The sequence below is a fragment of the Toxotes jaculatrix genome, chromosome 12 (assembly GCF_017976425.1).
Source record: "Toxotes jaculatrix isolate fToxJac2 chromosome 12, fToxJac2.pri, whole genome shotgun sequence".
NCBI lineage: Eukaryota > Metazoa > Chordata > Actinopteri > Toxotidae > Toxotes > Toxotes jaculatrix.
In genome coordinates this window covers 22,667,512-22,686,660 of record NC_054405.1, presented here as the reverse complement: position 1 = coordinate 22,686,660, position 19,149 = coordinate 22,667,512, and the positions used below count along the sequence as shown (strand labels likewise).

Here is a 19,149-nt window from a genome sequence, read left to right as displayed (position 1 = left end):
CTAACTTTGTCTGTTTAGTTCTCTCAGAGCAGATGGAGCTGCCTACATGAAGACTCTTTTATTGGGTTCTCTGCATACCCTCTGTACAGACAACAGCAGGGAGTCCAACCCCTCTGCTCCCTGTAAACTGTAATTTCAATCGTAATTATTTAATGGTGTGCAGTTGCTCTATCATCTACATCTTATTAATTGTCTTCACGCTCTTGCTCTTGTCATAATAAAGAGGGAGTGGTAGAATATAGAGTTGGAACTTTTGAATGAAATATTTTCACTTTGCTAAATTTGAAACTGGAAAACTGTTTTATCTGTAATACTGATAAACCTTAATGTTTTTATGTTATTTTATTTATTTTACTACTTGAAAGCTTGAATAATTTTCCAAACTCATCCAGTTATTACCTGAACAAATCTGAGCCAACAGGTGTCAAACGGAGCCAAGAGAAACAAGGTCTGTTTAACGAACGAGCATCCTCAGCTCGCAGTTTGGCTCAAAGCAGCTCATGTATTGACAAATGTAGATTGCAGTGCATTGGACTGGGGGACTATTGACATTGCAATAGCAAAGACACATCCTGTGGCTGGGAAATTTTCTTGGTGCAGTGAGAGATGACCTTGCTGAATACATATTCTGAGGAAACGCTGATTGAGCTTCAGTAGCTTGGGAAATTGAACCTGTGTTATAAAAGAAAAGCATACAGGATGACAAGCAAACACTGTGCGCGTGTGACTGATGTAGTCATTAATCTGAGCTGTACTCTCTGTGTGTATGTGACTACACACACATAAATGCATGTGTTTCTGTGTGTTTAAAGAGCCTCTCTGTGCACACACGGATAAGACTCCTTGTGTTTAACTGCTGCGTCCTTCAGCCCACCTCCATCCTCTCACGTCTTCCGTTCTATTGATTGGCATATTGAACAAACACGAGTCACCCACGCAGGAAAAGAGAAGACTTGTCCGTCGTGGCAGGTCAACTAAGGAAGCACTGTGACCTTTAACAAAAGGAAATATTTTTCTTTCCCTCTGGTCTTTCTAAAAATGGTCCATTTTCCTTTAGTGAAGAAAGAGATATAAGCTATTTCCAAAAACTCATTCTCAGCCAAAATGTCTTGAATCCTGAGCTGATAATAATAATAATAATAATGTGTTAGAAGTAAATTACATCAAAGGGCACAAGGGTACAATGAACAATATTTCTGTTTTTTGTCATTAGCGATTAATCTGTCTAGTCTTCTCTTAATTAGTCACCCAACGAGACATCTTTAAATTGCTTGTCTGGGGCAGCCAACACTTCAAAACTCAGAGATGTTTTCCTGCTTTGTCTGGTTGGAAATCCAGCAGCTCTCCACCACAAATAATCAAAACAACAAACGAGCGAATGCCAGTCAGAAGAGTGGCGCTCATCCCTCCAGCAGAGATCCGGAGACTTGAGAAACTATGACAGGCAGCAGTGAAACTCTTCTGGAGCCTTGTGGTGTGGCCCAACATCTCACTAAAACATGTTCTGTTGCTTTTTTCTTTCATTTGCACCCCTCTGTATGTTGTTTATTAATAAGTGTAAATACCCTTTTATTTACTTCACTTCGTAGCTGGAGGTGTGGAGCTCACGTGTTTAAAACTGACTTCAGCTACACATTCTTAAAATAAAAACAAGCCCTGGAGAAAAGGATGTTTTGTTGTTTCTATATCTCATTCTGGTTTTGTTACTTCTCCTTCTTGTTGTTCCTACTACTTTTTTTTTATTTATTTCAGTTTATTGTAAATTTAGAAAATACTTGGCACACAAATATGGCTCTAATTCCAAAGTGAGAATAAATAAAGAGTAATCAACATGCAGCCCTAGAGCTGATTTCTATTTATTTAAGCCAAAAGAAGCCATCTTGAACTTTTATTGGGTTCTTTAATTGCCTCATGATCAACTATAAGTCTATAATTTACAAACAAAATGTTAAAGTCACTTTGCAGACTAACAACTGTAAACATTAAACGACTGGACTAAAAATGGCAGCGATGATGAATCCAACTTTTGAAAAATTCTAATAATTAATTTCAAACATATTGTATTTAAAAACATTTAAGGGTTATCCTGCCAATATTGTGAACATGACTTTTTCTGCTTCTCTGAAGTAGTGCAATCACTGGCAAATAGTTCAAAAGGGTAAGAGAGCCTGATTTGGCAGCTTACAACACTCATTTGGCAGTATTTCAGTCCAACGCAATGGAATGCAACAGAAGCATGGATCTACAATGGACCTGAACACTCAGAAGACAGCTTATTAGAGTGTCCCAATTTGAATCAGTCAAATATTTCTTTAGTCCTGATGGCTTCGAAAAACAGTGAGAAGATGAAACAATATGGTCGGAGTATTTCACTGGTGAGAAGAGGTGTGCACTGGTTTAGTTTCCACATTAAAATCAGATGAGATGATGATTGTCTTTGGCAGTGGCATGTGGGTGTGAGCTTTCTGTTGCTGCTTTGTTGGCAATCAGCTGCAGAGACCACCAATGCTTTGTGGCAGAAGCATAGGTTTGTGACCGAGAACAGGCCTGTGAAGGACTGGGCCCTGTCCAATCAGCCCCAAGGGAGGATGTCTTGCTGTTCAAGTCTAATTCATGTACATATAAATAACTGTCACTGGCACTGCTAATTGGATTAAAAGGCTTGGTAGAGGAGAGAGAGGGGAGAGGGGGAGTGAAGGCATTTAAAAAAGGCAGCGTGACTTGATGTACAGCATTGAATTTTTTTTTCCCTTGGAAGGGCTGTCTAAGGAAGCCCATTCTGACCAGGTAAAGCCTAATTATAAATAGTTATAAATAAAAACATATATATAAATAAAAATATCTCAAGAATGTTTCAAGAATAAATTTTGTTAAAATGTTAAGACTTAATAGCTAAGAAAACACTAAATGATGCAACGCAAAGCAGAAAAATACAAAAAATAGAAAAATAAACACATAGATACTGGAACAACTATATCTGTAGCAACAAGCCTGCTACCTACACTCAGTCAGAGCTCAGAACCTGAACACAATATATGTACAAAAACCTTTACAAAGGGTGTCTTTCAAAGTTTTGTCATTTTGAGAAAATGCTGTTTGTATAAAACTCTTCATACCACTGAGTTGTGTCTCAGCACTGTCTGGTTAACTGCAGCGTACACCAGGACGCTACAGCTAGGGCTGTTTAGAACACGGGCAAGAAACTGAAGATGCATCATTCAGCAGCAATCACAGTAGCATAAGATTTGGAAGAAATGGACTGTGGAGAAAGCAAGAGTGAGACAGACAGAAATCTAAATGTGAGAAAAAAAGGAGTGAAACTGAGATGGAGAGAGGCGGCACACTGGTCACATGCAATACACAAACACTAGATACCGAGAGGAAGCTGGGAAGCTGGAATATGGTGAGAAGGAAAGGAAACGTGGGGAAGGCTTACCTGGATACTGTGCAGCTCCTGTGTTGGAGGAGGAGGATAGGTGGGAAGGGTAGAAAGGAGAGAAACAAAAACAGAAAGGAAGGTTAGCATTCAAGACCCCATTCAAAATGAATTGCCCCCGTTTGCCAGTGCATACAGGCGCATGTTTGTAAAGTACAGGACAAACAAGGTAAGAAGGCAAAGCAAGGTTATTCATGCTGTTCCCCTTTTCAAAAAGATGATCATTAAAAGAGCATAGCTGATTTGAGAAGCAGCCAGTTGTTTAAGTGTAAGGTTTGACTATCCTTTGGACAGTGATACACCTAAACTCTACTACCGCTGCTACTACTACCGTGACACAACCAACACAATTATTCATGTCATTGCTGTTGCCTTTCGTGCACAGTTTGATGAATCAAAACAGGAACAGACTCAGCTTAGGTTAATAAATATATGTACTGTATCAACAAAGAAATTACACCATGAGCAAAAGCGTAAGGTTGCCAGGCAACCAGTAGAGATACCAGGAAAGGAAGTACGTGCTCTCTGCCAAGAAACAACCCAGCACACATAACCCCCCCATGGAGACACAATTAGTTCATTTTAAGTTACTTTGTGGATTAATCAAACTAGGTAGGACGTGTTAACTAGTGAGCTTTAGAGGCACTTGTAGGTGGATATTTTCTGCGTTTGGACAGAGCAAGGCTTGGCTTTTTCTCTTAGTCTCTAGTCTTTATACTGTCGATCTAACAGGCTGCTGGCTGTAGCTTGTATATAGATGTCGACATATCTGTCAGTAGATCATCTAAAAAATGATAAATAAGTGTAAACTGGCTAAAACTGGATAAACTGGTCTCAACTGGGACATCTGTATAAAATCCAGCGTTGCAGGGGAAGTGCAGCATTGGCCCTGTGCATACAGTCTGGCATCCACTTGGGCCCCCATCGTCGAAGAACATTTTTCAGCCAAGTAAGCATCAGGATTCCAGCTACGAGGCAGCTTTTGATTAGAAAACCTATTTCCTCTTCAACTTTTGCCAAATTTCAATCATGGTGATATTCTAATTACCATTATCCAGAGCAAGAAAGAGAGGCAGAGACTGAGTGGGTGTGTGTAAGTGAGGGAGTAGAAGAGTGAGAGGGAGGCAGTCTTTGCATGTAAGCAGGAAAAAAATCAGAGGAAAATGAAGCGTGAAGATCAAGTGAAACAAAGAGAAGAATTTCCTCTCTTTTATATCCTGTTACACAGCCCCATTCGTAGTAAAGATGTATCTTGCTGAATCGTTGCTCATTTGCTTTTTCCTAAATCCCTGGACATGTATCTGTGCAAGCTTAAAGGCCTCGGCGTGCTTCAAACAAACCCGTACGATGTGTCATCCAACCACGTTGTAAATAGAAATTACACTCATTTCCAAGCTACTGCATTAATTTCCAAACTACTTAGTGTTTAATGAGCATAACTAATTCAAATAGATGCAATCTGAACACGATCAGAAGGAAAATCTCTGACAGAAACTGTCGGTTCCAACAAAATATTCAGTCTGTTTGACAACGGTTGATGGAGTTTGACAGCCTTCAGTCTCACCTGAAAAGCTTTTCCCAAAGCTATAAACCGGAGTGCTCACCAAAAGAGTCATAAAGTCTCCCAGCATAGCATCACTTGTCCCCTGCTTAAGCATTCAGCCATAGCACACAGGAAGCAGAGTAACAAAGTGCTTCAGAGAGCCACATAGTCAACCCGGACCACCCTCGAGTTCAGGTTCATGCAGTGTGATGGTGTGTGGGGGTTTCGCTTCTGGGAGATTACACAGCAATAGGCGAGACATGGAGCAGCTCTCCCCATGTTAAGTAAATGGAGAGCGGGTGAAGAATAACTGCATCGCCGCTTTGCCCCTTATGGGTCTTGTGGGAGCCTGTGCTATCCCACCCCGACCCACAACCTCCAGAGGTGAGGTTAAATGACAAGGACTGCAGAGATGCATTAAACATGAGTCATTTGGACAGAGAGCTAGACGATGGACCACTCCAGAGATGATAGGGACATTAACCAGGGTTTCACCAGGGCCTGAGCTGCATTTAATGAAGGCCTCCACTACCTCCCAATGTCTCTCTCTACATTTGACTCACAGCCAGGGAGCTAAGTAGCTCAAGATAAACACTGCTGCTACTTTTTCTGGCTCATGTTGTCTGATTTTCTGCCTCTTCCTCTTTCTCTATACTCACTCTCTAGCCTGACAGTGTAGAGTCTCTTTGTAGTCAGCTGTGGTTAAGGCCAATGTGAAATTCCTGTCAGACAGTAAGTGGTCAGCAGACACGCACAAAATGTAAATAAAAAAACACCATCAGCAGCTATTCAAAGGCATAATACAACAGAGAGATATAAGCTGAATGTTAAGAAGCCTAAACAATATTACACTTTACACCGGCAGGGCGCTGAAGGTCATTTCTTTTCTTTTTTTTTTTTAAATTAGTCTTTTTTTTTTTTTTTTTTTTTAAATCTTTGGTCAGTAATACATGTAATACTCCACAAGCAGCAACTCACACATTAAATGCTGAAAACTTGGTCAGCTGAGGCACAAGCAGCCCAAAACAAAGCAAACCCCCAAGTTGGCTAAAGAATTTGGAAGAAAAAGCAAAGGCGAATTATTACCCCGGCTGACCACTGTAAACATCCATCATCGTTTACAGACCAAATTACTGGTGTGAATTTGACCCACAGTGCACAGTTTTCCGGTGGAGTGAGGGACTGTTAAAGACATTTTGTGGTGCACTGATATTTGGGTTTAACTCCAAATAAACTATTGGCTTGTTTGCAACCTGATCTGACTCGTCTTGCTTCATGTCCTACTTGCATTACTGATACATACATGTACATATATGTATATATGTGTACATATATGTACATATATGTATGTGTACATATACATATATATGTACACATACAAATATACAGTATATAATTTGAATTATGAATAATTAAAAGTGTGTTTTATTGTTAAATTCCAAATAAAATATTTGTCTTAGTCTTACTTCTATAAACATACATATGCACTTTAACAACCTATAGATCAAATGGCTCATTTGATGAAAATGTTGATCAAATGGACATTTTTGACTTGATGGCACCTGAAAGAAAGGTAGGGAATCATCTTCTGGGGACCTGGAATATCCATACCAAATAACAAACCGACTGACCCCCCCCCAAAAAAATACAAAAAACTACATAGTGGTACCAATGTTATATACGGTCCCACCACTGACACACTGAGCATCTGTATAATGGTCGGCAACAACCAAAAAACACATTTTAAAAATGAGCCAACCTCAGATAGTTACAAAAAACCCCCTAAAAGGTCCCAGGTGCTATGAGAGTGGTCTAAAAAAGCAGACATAACGGCCCTGCTTTCATCTGTATTCATCAGGTGAGGGAGGCCTGGTCAGTGTCCTCTTTGCTAGAAACACAATAATAACAATGGCTTCCTTCGACACAGCACGACCACACGCTTCCAAGCGCGTCTTCTTCAAACGTAGCTCTTGGTTAATGGCCTGGAACACACATTCAGTGTCTATCAAAGAGGGACGTTGCTGGGATGGATGCACATGCTGACAACCTCTCTCGCTCGCTCCTCGATCACACAAACAGGCTAACACTGTGTCCCCTTCACACTCCTACTAGCACACACACACACACATACACATACACACATACACAGAGAAGCCCTCCCTGCAGTCAGTTTAAGTATAGCAAGGAGTAATGTGTTGATTAAATCTGTGATCAGCTGCCTAAGGGGCATGAAATTGGACATGATGAGTGTGGCACATTAAAAACTAATTATCAATAGCACCAATCCTATTGTCTTTCTTTTAAACCAGTAACAGCAGTAAATCAAGTGTGGAGAATGGAACACTATGTGCTCTATCACAATGAGCTCTGGGGTTACAACCATACCTTGACTCTCGCAGCATCAAAGCTTTTTGATAAAATATGAATCTATTATGAGTAGTAAATATCTTTTTAATCTCTACGTGTCTGCATAAACACGATCAGATCTGCTCTGCTGTCCTTTGGCCTGTGTCTGACTTTCAGATTATAGAGCTTCACCTTGGAGAAAAGGTCAGGTAACGTTATTACACGACAAAGTCTGCATAGACAGGAGGTCACAGCAGAAAAACGCTGGACTTTAACGGGCAGAGACTGCTGTTCATTCCCTGTTTCCTGCTGACAGTCGATGTGGATTCATTCAAAACCATGACCACAATGGTTCTGCAGCCTTGAACACATGGCGACAAAGGTCATCCTATGTTAACAAAGTAGTAATCCGAACCCAAACCATGATCTTTCCTGTCCGAGTTGTTATTTATAAAATATAAAAAATATATTTATATTTATTTATAAATAGTTTCTCAGGTCAAAAGAGGGAAAGGCAAAGAAACTAGGACTGCAGAGAATGAGATTCATGGAGCAAAGTCAATGGTAGGTCAGGTTGCTAAGTCACAGTAACTTAACTTTGACAGCAATTATCATTTCAGTTAATTGACCTTGACTCAGACCACTTTCCAGATCTTCTTTTGATTGTAGCCTCTCCTTCAGGAGGCTTTCAAGATGGCACCTGCTGTCGTTGCTAAGAGACTGGTGATGCAACTTTCTCTACATTTCATCACCAACAATGTGCCACGGGACAGAATCTGTACTCGTCTCTTCTCACCAAAAGGATTTCTACTCAGTTATGCACTGAACTGTAAAGCAGCTGTCATTTGATGTAACCTAAGAGGTATAAACATTGCCTTTTTTCCTTCTCTCCTTCCTCCTTTTTCTTTCTCTCCTTGGATGTTGCTCACTCATCCACTCTCCCTTTACCTCAGGCTGTCTCTGGGACCCAGCGATTAGAGTGCTGGGTGCTGTCCTGCTGATAAGGCTGAGAAACCTCCCTCCCTCTACCACCAATGGCTGTGTCCTCAGGGTATGGAGAAAAAAGGAGCCCAGGGTAATGTCCCCAGCACCCCCAATCCTCACCCCTTCTCACCACCAAGTCATGGGTGGTGGATGAATACACTGCCTTGTGCATCTCATGACTTTGAACAGACAGGCCTGCATTTTCATGGTGGATAAGAGCAGCCAGAAAAATGAGCAAAAGTAATGCAGCTCAGCCTATAAGAGTGTAACATTATGCATCGAGGGCCCTTTTTATGAGTGAAATTTTACATTCTGGAGTGTGTGTTTACAGTACCATCTGCTAGATTGTGTACACTTAAATGAACTGAAAATGTAAGACAAATGCTGGCACTCAAAAGTGGATAATTTCATTTCATGAGAGCTGCTATTGTCTAAATTTCAATCCAGCTGTTAGAACAGGGAAAATAATATACATGTAAAGTCACTGATTTTATTAGGAACAACATGCTAATATGGGACAGGGTCTCCCTTTGCTCTCAAAACAGCTTCTGTTCTTCCTGGCATGGACACTAAAAGATGTTGAAAACATTCCTCTGAGATTCTGGTCCATGTTGACATGATTGCAACCAACCAGTCTGCCCATTCTCCTCTGACCTCTCTCGTAAACAAGGAATTTCTGTCTACAGAACTGCTGCTCACTGGATGTTTTAAGTTTTTCGCACCATACCGAGTAAAGTCTGGAGACTGTTGTGAGTGAAAATCCCAGGAGATCAGCAGTTTCTGAACAAGCAGTCGGACCAGCCAGTCTGGTACCAACAATCATATCACGGTCAAAGTCAATGAGATCACATTTTTTTCTTCATTCTGATGTTTGACGTGAACATTAACTGAAGCTCCTGACCTGTATCTGTACTGCTGACACATGATGGGGTGATTGGATAAATGCTTTAATAAGAAGGTGTACAGGTGTTCCTACTAAAGTGGTGAGTGTATATATAACATATCTCCCGAAGGTTATTCACAGTGAGTAATTATAACACGGCTGAAAAACTATAGCTCCGTTGTTTCCACCATCTATGCTATTGAATTTCAAAGATAAGTGCCACAGACTATAGGGAAGTTGTACAGTATTGTGACAGGGACTTATACATTCTTGGTTTTGGTTGTTTCATAGTATTTGTGTGTTAACACATAACTAAAGTAGTAATCTCAATAAAGAATAAATATTCCATTTAAGGTTAAGTATATAGAGGATGTGGAAGGCTATTGCACTTTAAGGTTTTTACTGATTTCAGTGCTACATGCAAAGAATGAAAGAAAAAAAAACAATAATACTGCACAAAATATTAGCAGAAATTTTCAAACTAAAGAAAAAATGATTTTACAGTAACAATCAAAATATTGCTATGCCCAATCCACTCAGTGATGGATTAATAAGGACAGGAAAACCGAATCCTCAAGGTATTCCAAAGAAAAAGACCTGGCTTGGCTTATCTCTGGGGTCAGTGAAGGTCCACAGCCATTAATTTTAAATGAGTGGAATGGATTTGTGGTAATGGAAACCCAATGGCTCCAGACAGCACTGGGACTTGGTGGTGTGAAGATACCAAACGGCAGTGTGATAACCTGACCACTCAACTGTATGTAGTGGAAGAAGTCAAGAAACCGATTTGGGTTTTCTGCCCCCACACACTATGAAAGTCTTACACGTAATGCATTAGAAATCTATTTGGAGGCATTCGTGCGTAACAGAGCTGGAGACATGAGGTAAACTCTCTCTTTTGGTCAAAATACTATCAATCTAATCTAAGACTCCTTAGTTTTAGCTCATCATCAAACACGATAGCAGCTGGTCATGCCTGTAAAACAAGTAACCTCAAAGGTAGGAAAGGGCAATGAAAATTATGGACATTATGAATGATGAGCTGGAAAGGTCAGGTGTTTCGGTATGGAGAACACAGATATCTCTCATATCTGTGGGTTTAAAATAAAAAAAGTCTATTTCTGGTGTTAGACTGCTCACATCTATGTGTGTAGACAGAGTGTGACAAAGGAGCCCTAAACATAACATTGTTTTTCACAGCAACGGAAGAGTGTGGAGTTCATAAATGCTACTGTCAGTTTCCACTCTGTGAAAATAAAGCATGTTGTGCTCGCTCTATTACTTACAATACGAGAATGACTCTATTCACTTCACGTGTAGCTTGTTCACACCCTGTAAACTGTGAATATGAAAAACACTGAAAAACATGTTCACAGCATCACATATTTTCCATATGCCAACATAAGGCAGGCTACTATTTGAGAAATTTCTGAGGCATTGTTCAGATGTCCAGCCAAAGAGCTGCAGCTGAGAGGAAACCCAAATTAGACTTTTTCAAAATTAATGTGTCTGTAACTAATGCTATTAAGTGTAAACATAGGGTGGTTTGATATTAACTATAGTTTTTTTCTGTTTAATCATATTTTCTCCAAGAACACAAAAACAAATATCAATTTTCGCCTAGTTGTATTGTTCAATAAAATAAAAACATCAACTGAATTTGGACTAAAATAGTCCTTATGAGGAACTTATAGCGCAGGACAGGAAATTGCAGTGACTGGCATGTGTAATGTATGGCACCACTTCAACACTGAGTGAGGTTTTCAAATGCACATTTTTAAAATTAGCGAGCAGTTTATCAGATTATACAGGATCAGTAAATCTAATTTGTTCTGCTGTGTGCTTCATAAATTGTTCTGGTTCTGGATAAACTTTGTATATTTATTATCAGTTGGTTTCATTAAATATATTCCCATTTAAAATAAAAAAAAAAAACATGCATTTTGATGGTTTAAATAATGATAAATATGTTTCCATTTGCCACGTCTAGGCCATGTGTAGCCAGGCTTTTTTTTACCTAGCAGGATGTACATGTTGTTTTTGGACGTCAAATTTTTTTTTTGTTGACCATATGCTATCCAACCAACATTTTATAAGTTATTCTACTGAAAAGAGAAGCTAAAACCATAATGAACTACTTAGTGCCTGACAGTTAATTTATATTACTGCTTGACAGGAGCAATAAAGAATTACTAAGCAACTAGCGAACTTCCTGTGTTCAAATTTGGTAACAAGTTTTAGAGTCCATCATTCTGTCTATTGTCTGTACCTGCTTATCTTGTTCCAGAACACAAGGAGCTGAAGTCGTTCCCAGCGTGACTTTTCATGAAAGGCAGTGTGCTGTATGTCTATTTTGAGTTGTTGTTATTCATGTCACTGAATGACCGAGATCTGCACTGAGGCAGAAATTGCACACTGACCCTTTAAAGGCCTTTGGTAATGAGTGTATAATATATGTTTTTTTTTGTAGATGGAGGGGTGGTAATGCAGGAGTTTTCCAGATTAAAATGCCCCACTTTGAGCAATGCGGCTCAGAGGCTATTACACCAGCACTCATTCGCTCCCACCTTGCTTTTTACTTAATTGAATCAGCCAGTCCCCATATCAGATATTCCTTAACGGAATACTGAAACCTATCCACCCTTTTCCTAATACCATTAGGGGAAGCAGGAGAGCAAGATGGATGCTTTAATCCTGCTGGTTCAGAGCACACAAAAGGAGAGTGTGCCCTGCAGTCAGACATTAACCACAACATTCACTGCTGAGCCACAATATTCTTCCAAGCAGAAGACTTGCCCTGTCACTGCCTGACCGAAAGCTACAATAACAAGAGCTCATTTCCTGTAGACAACCTAGCATGTAAATAACAGAAACAGTAACTCATTGCACTGCTCGTTATAAGGGAAAAGAAATAAATTACTGCAACATGTTACAGTCGGCAGCGCCTTATTTCCATGATGTCGACTACTGTATTTTATGAGTCCACACGGGGCAGTATGTTTATGCCATCTGTTCGTGGACCCAGCAGGTATGCAGGAATGCATGTCCAATTTGACACAATGGTGATGCAGATGAATGAGGTTCAGGCGAGCCTCCTGCTGCTGAGGTATTCTTATTTCCCTACCTATTTTCTGCTGTGTCAAACTGCAGCTAAGCTAAGGTGAGGTCCATTATTTCTGGCCAGCTCAGGCACAAACTAATCCTCTTATTTGGGAGGTCAGCGCCAATCATTATACAGAGGGGTGCCATTACAGTGTACACTCCAGTGAGCTGATTTTCCCCTTACATAAATATATGACTCAAGGGACTGCTCTTACTCCCCTCTCTAATTTATCCCTCCTGCCTCTACTTCTTAGCTCTCATCCTCCTTTTTCTTCTCTCTCTCTCAACTTTCCCCTCTCTTATCAATGACCTTCTCAAGCCTCTCTTTGCTTTTTCATTTTTTACTCTCCCACACTTTGAGCTCACATCCCTCTTTTCCCACCCTCATTTTTTTTCAGGATGCCCAGAGTGGCGTATAATTGAATCTGCAGAGAATGCATGAGCAGGAACAATTAGCTCAGTCACTCAGAATGTGGATATAGCTGTACAGTAGGATAAACAGAATAAGAAAAAAGGAAGGAAAGCGGGAAGATAAGCCTGAACTGTACGGGTGCCAGGACAAAGAGAAACACACAGCTCACAAAGTACACACAATTTTGTTCCCACCACCTCCGGACAAAGATGGGATAATTTCATTTTGCATTGCGTGCATTGTCTCTGCTGTCATACCGTCTTGCTTAGAGTAAACCACATTTAAGAGGGTTTCTGGGAAACCAAAACTAGGAGTCTACAGTCATGCTAGCAGCTCTGAGGATGTAATGCGCTTTTTTAAAACCAAACATTAAAAAGATAAAAGTCCAAAGTTTGTTTTCAGTGTTCAGCAATTATGTCACTGTGAAGTAAATGTAAAAAATGTGCATCCAAAATTTGTTGAGACATTTCACTCTTAAACCAAAAACCCAGCTCTCCGTCCATTTCACTTAAAACTAATGTCAGTCTGATGTTGGCCTAAAAGAAAAAGTCGTGAAGGTCCATTCACTGTTGACCACAAATGCCTGAAAATCCCTTGACGGTCCATCTAACTGTTAATTTCAGTTTGGAACAAAGTGATGAGCTGATTGATCCAACTGACCGATGGTGCCATGTCCAGAGCCACACTGCTGCATCACTGCTGCCTCCACAGACAAAGGCTGCAATCTTTGTTGGACAATAAACAATAGGTAATTTATTTTTATTAACTATGTGGTTTAATTGCATGAAAAAAAAAAATCTTTATTAGCAGAAGCAGTGTCTATATCCCTCAAGTCATCATAACAGATGGGAAGGCAGCCTGGGTCGAAATCACACAATAATAACCGCCCCTTGGTCCTATTTAGGCTGTTACATAAGTGCAACAATGCATGACTCTGCTGAATTTATGAATACATAAAATGGCAAAACAAAAGGAGACACTTTTCTCCCAGAGAAAGGAGAAGTTGGGGAAAGGCTTCTCTCCGGTCCAAAAAATATATATTCTGCTCGGTGTGGAGCTGACACTAGCAAAGATGGACCATAAATACTTCATAAATACCAATTACCTCAAGAAGCAGCCATGAAGAAAAGAGCAGCTATTTCAGCCAATTATGAGGCTTCTCTCTCAAAGGATGGAGAAAGACGACTCTTCTTTCAAGCCTTCCACTGAAAGGAGAAACCTCTGTCATGTTGCAGAGCTTCAATAATGTTTCCCTCCACCTTCATGTCAGGGATGAAAGGCCCCAAATGTCCTTAGAGTGAAACCCCCGGAGGACTTAACATGCATCAATAACATTTCCATCCTTGAAGATGTTTGAGGGGGACTACACATAATCTTCTCACAGACTTTGAGGCTCTGCTCACTTCCTGTGACTTTTATTTACTCCGGTCTCAAAGGTCCTTCCTCGCCATGACAGAGATGGAGATAGAGGGAAAGAGAAAGAAGAACAAAGGAGAAAAGAGTGAAGGAAAGGCAGAGTCAGGCGGCACATTGTGGTGAGTGTCGCCCGCTTAAAATAGGACAGCTGCCTCTTGAAGGAGCCATCATTCTTCATAGGGGTAGCCTGTCTTCATTTCCACCTTCGGCAAAGCACACGGGGCTTAACACACTTACGTCTGAGGATTTGCTGCACTTGAAGGTGGCAGCAATTCCCTAGGCTGCAGCGGGAGGGAGCACTGTAAAGCCACCCGGAAAAAAAAGCCAACCGCTTTAACAAGTTCAGCTGAGGCAATATCCTGACCTCCTCATTTTGCCAGAGCAAACTCATGATCCCCAACTAGGTTTCAGTAACAGCGTGCGTCCAAGATTTGCAAATGATATTTTAATGTATTTATTAAGAATTGATGAACCAAAACATACTTTTTCAATGAATAGTTAATGAGCATTTTAAAGATGCTTTTGGTATTTTGCCTTGATTGGGCAGTTTAGAAGAGACTGACAAGAACCACTGAGAGAAAACAGAAGATAAAGTCCTCAGCACTAACAGAACCTAGGACATCACAATTACACAGCATACATTTTAGACCACTGGCTCACCAGGATGCCCCCAGAAGAGCCATTATAATTTTTTTTTAATTACTGTACAAATCCTCACAACCTGGAAAGAATCTGCTTAACAAGAGTCTGTGGTGTATTCCCATTATTAAATACCAACGGTAGGCGCTCAGAAAGAGACAAAACCAACATACAGTTAGGAAAATACTGGGAAGTGTGGGCTATTTTTACAGTGTAAATAAATTATAAAGCAATTTGAGCATATTTTTTTTGCATCTGCTTCTCTACTGTAGGAATGTAACATTTCCGAGGATGAAGCACCACCCTTGAACGCTGAAACCAGTAGTAATACAAAGTTTCCAAGAAGTTTAGCAAATTTCACGTTCTTGTGTGTCTCTTGGTTGCGATTTCGAGAATACGGATTTTGTATTTTGTAGGTCCAGTAAATCCAGGCCCTTAGAGTCCTGTGAGTTAGGTCAGTATCTGTACATCCACCTTTGTCTATGGTCCACGATTGCATTGCACTATATTCTAAATTTGCACAGTCAGTAAAGAAATTTCTGTCATAGTGCGCCATTGATCCATAAATTATTCATCCAGTGGCCCAGCCCTCATCCAAATTGTACCTGAGACATTGTATCTTGAGAAGAGGGAGTTGGAGCTGCTCCAAAATTGAATCTTTAATTGTCAGCTTTTGCTGTTAAGTGGCCTCCCCCATGTTCAAATTAAGCTTATGACATTCAGCTACAAAGCAGTGATTATGGAGAAAAGGTCAGCAGATACTGCATCGTCTGGTCCCTCCAAATGACACAGCGAGTAATCTGCAGCTGAGCCACTAACAGTGACAATTTAGATGCAGAGGAAGAATTATTTGTGTGAGCTAATTAAAGAACTTGCTTATGAGACACCTCACATCCACCACAGGCACAGGAACAGAGAGGGCAGACATGAATAAAGCATCCCTCACAAGTGGCAAAAGTACAAACCAGCTGACCACCCACGCAACGTGCCCCTTCAATTGCTTTGGCTGAGAGCATACTTCTCCAATAAGCTGAGATATTGAACCAAGAAACTGGAGCACTCATCTTTAAAATTTGGGGATGGTGGTCACTATGATATCTCTTCAAAGCTGACTGACCTAAATAGGCCAGTTTAAGAGCTGGGTCCTCAAAATCCAATGGCTCTTTGAAGAGAGATGATATCTGTATCCCTACTTTGAGTGAGGCTAATTAGCTCATTGACATTTTGCCTTGTGGCACCTCCTGGCATGAAGTATATAGCTTTGAACTATTATTTAAAAAGCCAAAACACTTTCCAGTTCCACTCTCAGCTACATTTATTGCCCCTCAGTGTAGCAACAGAACTGATAGCAAAGGAAAGTTTTTATATTTTATACAAGTGACATGACTGACATCTTAACATTTTTTTTCAAACTGGCAGCCAAATGAAAATGAGACCAGATAACAATGAGAATGTCAGAGAAAATAATAATAAGACACGGTCCTAACCAACCCTTGAACACCATATTGCAAGGCAAATTACTGTCGAGATGACTGCACTGCCAGATGTGGCTCTCACACTGCAGTATCACAGAAAAAAAAAAGCCAGCATATGCTCCACGCTGAGGACAACTTAACTGGTACAGACCTCTAGTAAGCGGATTGAGAGAATTCCCTAAGCATATAACGGCCTACTTCATACAATATGGTGAGGGTATGCTTGGACCGCAATGATGAGCCAACATAGTCACATGATGGTCTGTGATAAATTAGCTGGGGATCTATGGTGCAATAAATTGTAGCAGATCAAGGGAGCGCGCAGCGAGTATGGCTTGATAGGATATGCTTCATCCTTCAACCATACTTCCCATGATGTTACAAAGATCCGCTTTGTCTTGGGCTGTTAGGAATGGCAATAATATTAGACATCTGGCGACTTGGCCTCAGATTTGGGAGTTTATCGTTGCTTTCTTAAGTGCTGAGAGGCTGTGAATGTGCTGCTCTCTTCACTGTATAGCCATGTCTTGAGAAATTATAACTTCAGGTTTGCAACAACAGCTAAAAAAAGAACTGTAAACAGGAACTTGAATGCTGGGTAATACCAAATGAAACTTTTGGGTCAGATACAAAACAAACCCTCCATTAGTGGTAGGTCCATCACTGACTTTTCTGCTCTCAGATGGGGGATCAATACATTTCTGTAGCCTGGGTTCTCAATTGTATGTCCTTTGGTAGAGCTGAACTGTGAACAACTTTTCAAAATTACAAGTGAAGTTAAATTAGCCTCCTTTTCCTAAACCTACAGGCCCCATTGTGAGCCCTTGCCTCTCAAACTTGAGCGTTCTAACCCAGTGATAAACATGTTGTACCAGAGGTCAATTACTTTAGATTTTCATAATTACAGGTCAACTTTCAGCTACTCTCTACAAACTGAGAAAACACTCAGAAAACAAATTGCAGCCCACTAATTCATTAGTTGAAGAATCACCAAAGTAGAAAAAGAACAAGATTGTAGAAAATCAAACAAATGAGTTTCTGTAACCATCCCTTCAGCTGACTCAGCCTTTACAATGCACATCTGTTTTTTTTTTTCTTCACAGAGCTCTCACACATTGCCTCTCTCCATCTTTTGTCATCCAAGGTAGAGATATGCACGAACACAAACGGTGTCAGACCACACAAACATTGCTGTAACTGATGCTCATGCTGACATCTGCTTCGTCAATTAGTCTCTGTTCTGAATGGTCTCGATGGACTTAAGGGCATGTCAGTGCTACATAAGGGGGCGGGGGTGGGGGAGGGGTTGGGGTGGTTTGGGGTCTGCATGCAAATGAATCTCTACTGCATTACAGCCACAGGAAAACCAAGTTTAGTGTTTGTTTAGGCAGACAGAGGAGATGCTCCAGGATGGACACTGTTTATCTTTCTTGACACTGCATGTTGATACACTGTGGGTCTACATCAACAAGCAAGAATGGATTTTAAAGGGTTTAACATGTTTAAATAGTTTTAACTGAGTTATTTTTATTTATTTATTTCTTTTTAAACAGGTTTGACCACGGAAACTTGAGCACACGAGCATCGAATGTGCTTGCCAGTGTTATGGTGCTATAGATTTATAACACTGTAAATCTATAGCACCTCCAATCTACAAGTGTGATGTTTGCTGTGGTGCTCATGCTTGCCAGTCTGTTTCAGGAATTCAATATGCCAATTACAGAATTGTTATTTTTGTAAATTTACTTATAACAACTTGTACTGCTGTAGCTCACCTCAATCGTACTTGTAACTTGTATTTTTCTTGGTTTTTTTTTCGTATTTCTCAGGCTCTGGCACAGAAAGATGACATCACTCTCAGTCCCTATTACAAACCTTTGATATGTTTGTTGTTTTTTCTTTTTTTTTTTTTTTTTAAACTGGCATCCATGAGCACAACACCACGCTTACTTCAGTCCTAAAAAAACAATGGTTGTGTGGCCAGCAATTCAGAGGTTTGGAACCAGGTTAGGGATAAAAACAAGTGTTGTACAATCAGTGCTCTCTAAAACGCTAAAACGTGTTTCAGAAATAATGAGGTTTGAGTGACTGTGGTCAACAGCTCATTTTTAATTTGCAATAAAAAAAAACTACAGAAAAAGTCCCATCAAATAAGTTGTGGCCTGCTCTCTGTTGACAATGTTGTTAACTGTGGACACACTGGCTGATATTACCTGATGTTTCAGCTTTATATGAAATAAATGGACTTCTGCTAACTTGTTAACTGTGTAGCTTGTAGTGCTTATGTTGGGCCGGTAATCAGTATAGCTTTTCAGTATAAGTTAATTAGAATTGTAAGTGTGTATCTGGCTCAGTTTATCTGGCGGTCCAGTAATTTATTTTTTAGTCACGCTGATCGCATAAACCAGTCACAGAGATGTTGACTGTAGGCACTTAGTGTGGAGCAGCAGCCAGAATGAGCAACACTGGCTGTCACAGAGGCTGCCAATCGAGGCTGTCCACACAGAGACTGCTGTACACCTGCCATTCTGGCATATTCTGCATCCTACTCTAATTCAATTTACCACTCAAACCCATTTCAGAGTCTGTCACACATTTTTGCAGCCCAGAGGCAGTTGCATCAAGAAAGCCTGAAGGGTGTTGGTAGATACTGTGTGTTATGAGGTATATGTGTGTGTGTGTGTGTAAGTGTGGTATATTTTGGGTGAATCTATTGAAAGAGGCCTTGGTTTCATTAGAGAACAGATTAAAGGGGAAAGTCAATATCCAACAGCTTTGGATTTAAAGCCCTACTTACAAAGGCATTAAGATTCCAGGAAGTGATAAAAACCATATGATTCCTGCTTCTTTTGTTTAAGGAGAAAAAAGAAGAGTTGACTACTGTAATTAGATACGACCTCTGTGGGATTTCTG

The 19,149-nt window shown here is 40.3% G+C and overlaps 1 protein-coding gene across 3 annotated transcripts in view; it reads right to left on the bottom strand.

The window, feature by feature from the left end:
• Window positions 1-19,149, bottom strand: part of cadm1a (cell adhesion molecule 1a) — a 317,402-nt gene that overhangs the window by 96,195 nt on the left and 202,058 nt on the right. For 2 of the 3 annotated variants that reach the window (XM_041051345.1, XM_041051347.1), the window contains exon 2: window positions 3,437-3,454. The exons of the other annotated variant lie outside the window; for it this stretch is intronic. In XM_041051345.1, the coding sequence (XP_040907279.1) occupies window positions 3,437-3,454 (18 nt within the window). The remainder of the gene's footprint in view (window positions 1-3,436; window positions 3,455-19,149) is intronic. 3 annotated transcript variants of the gene reach the window in all.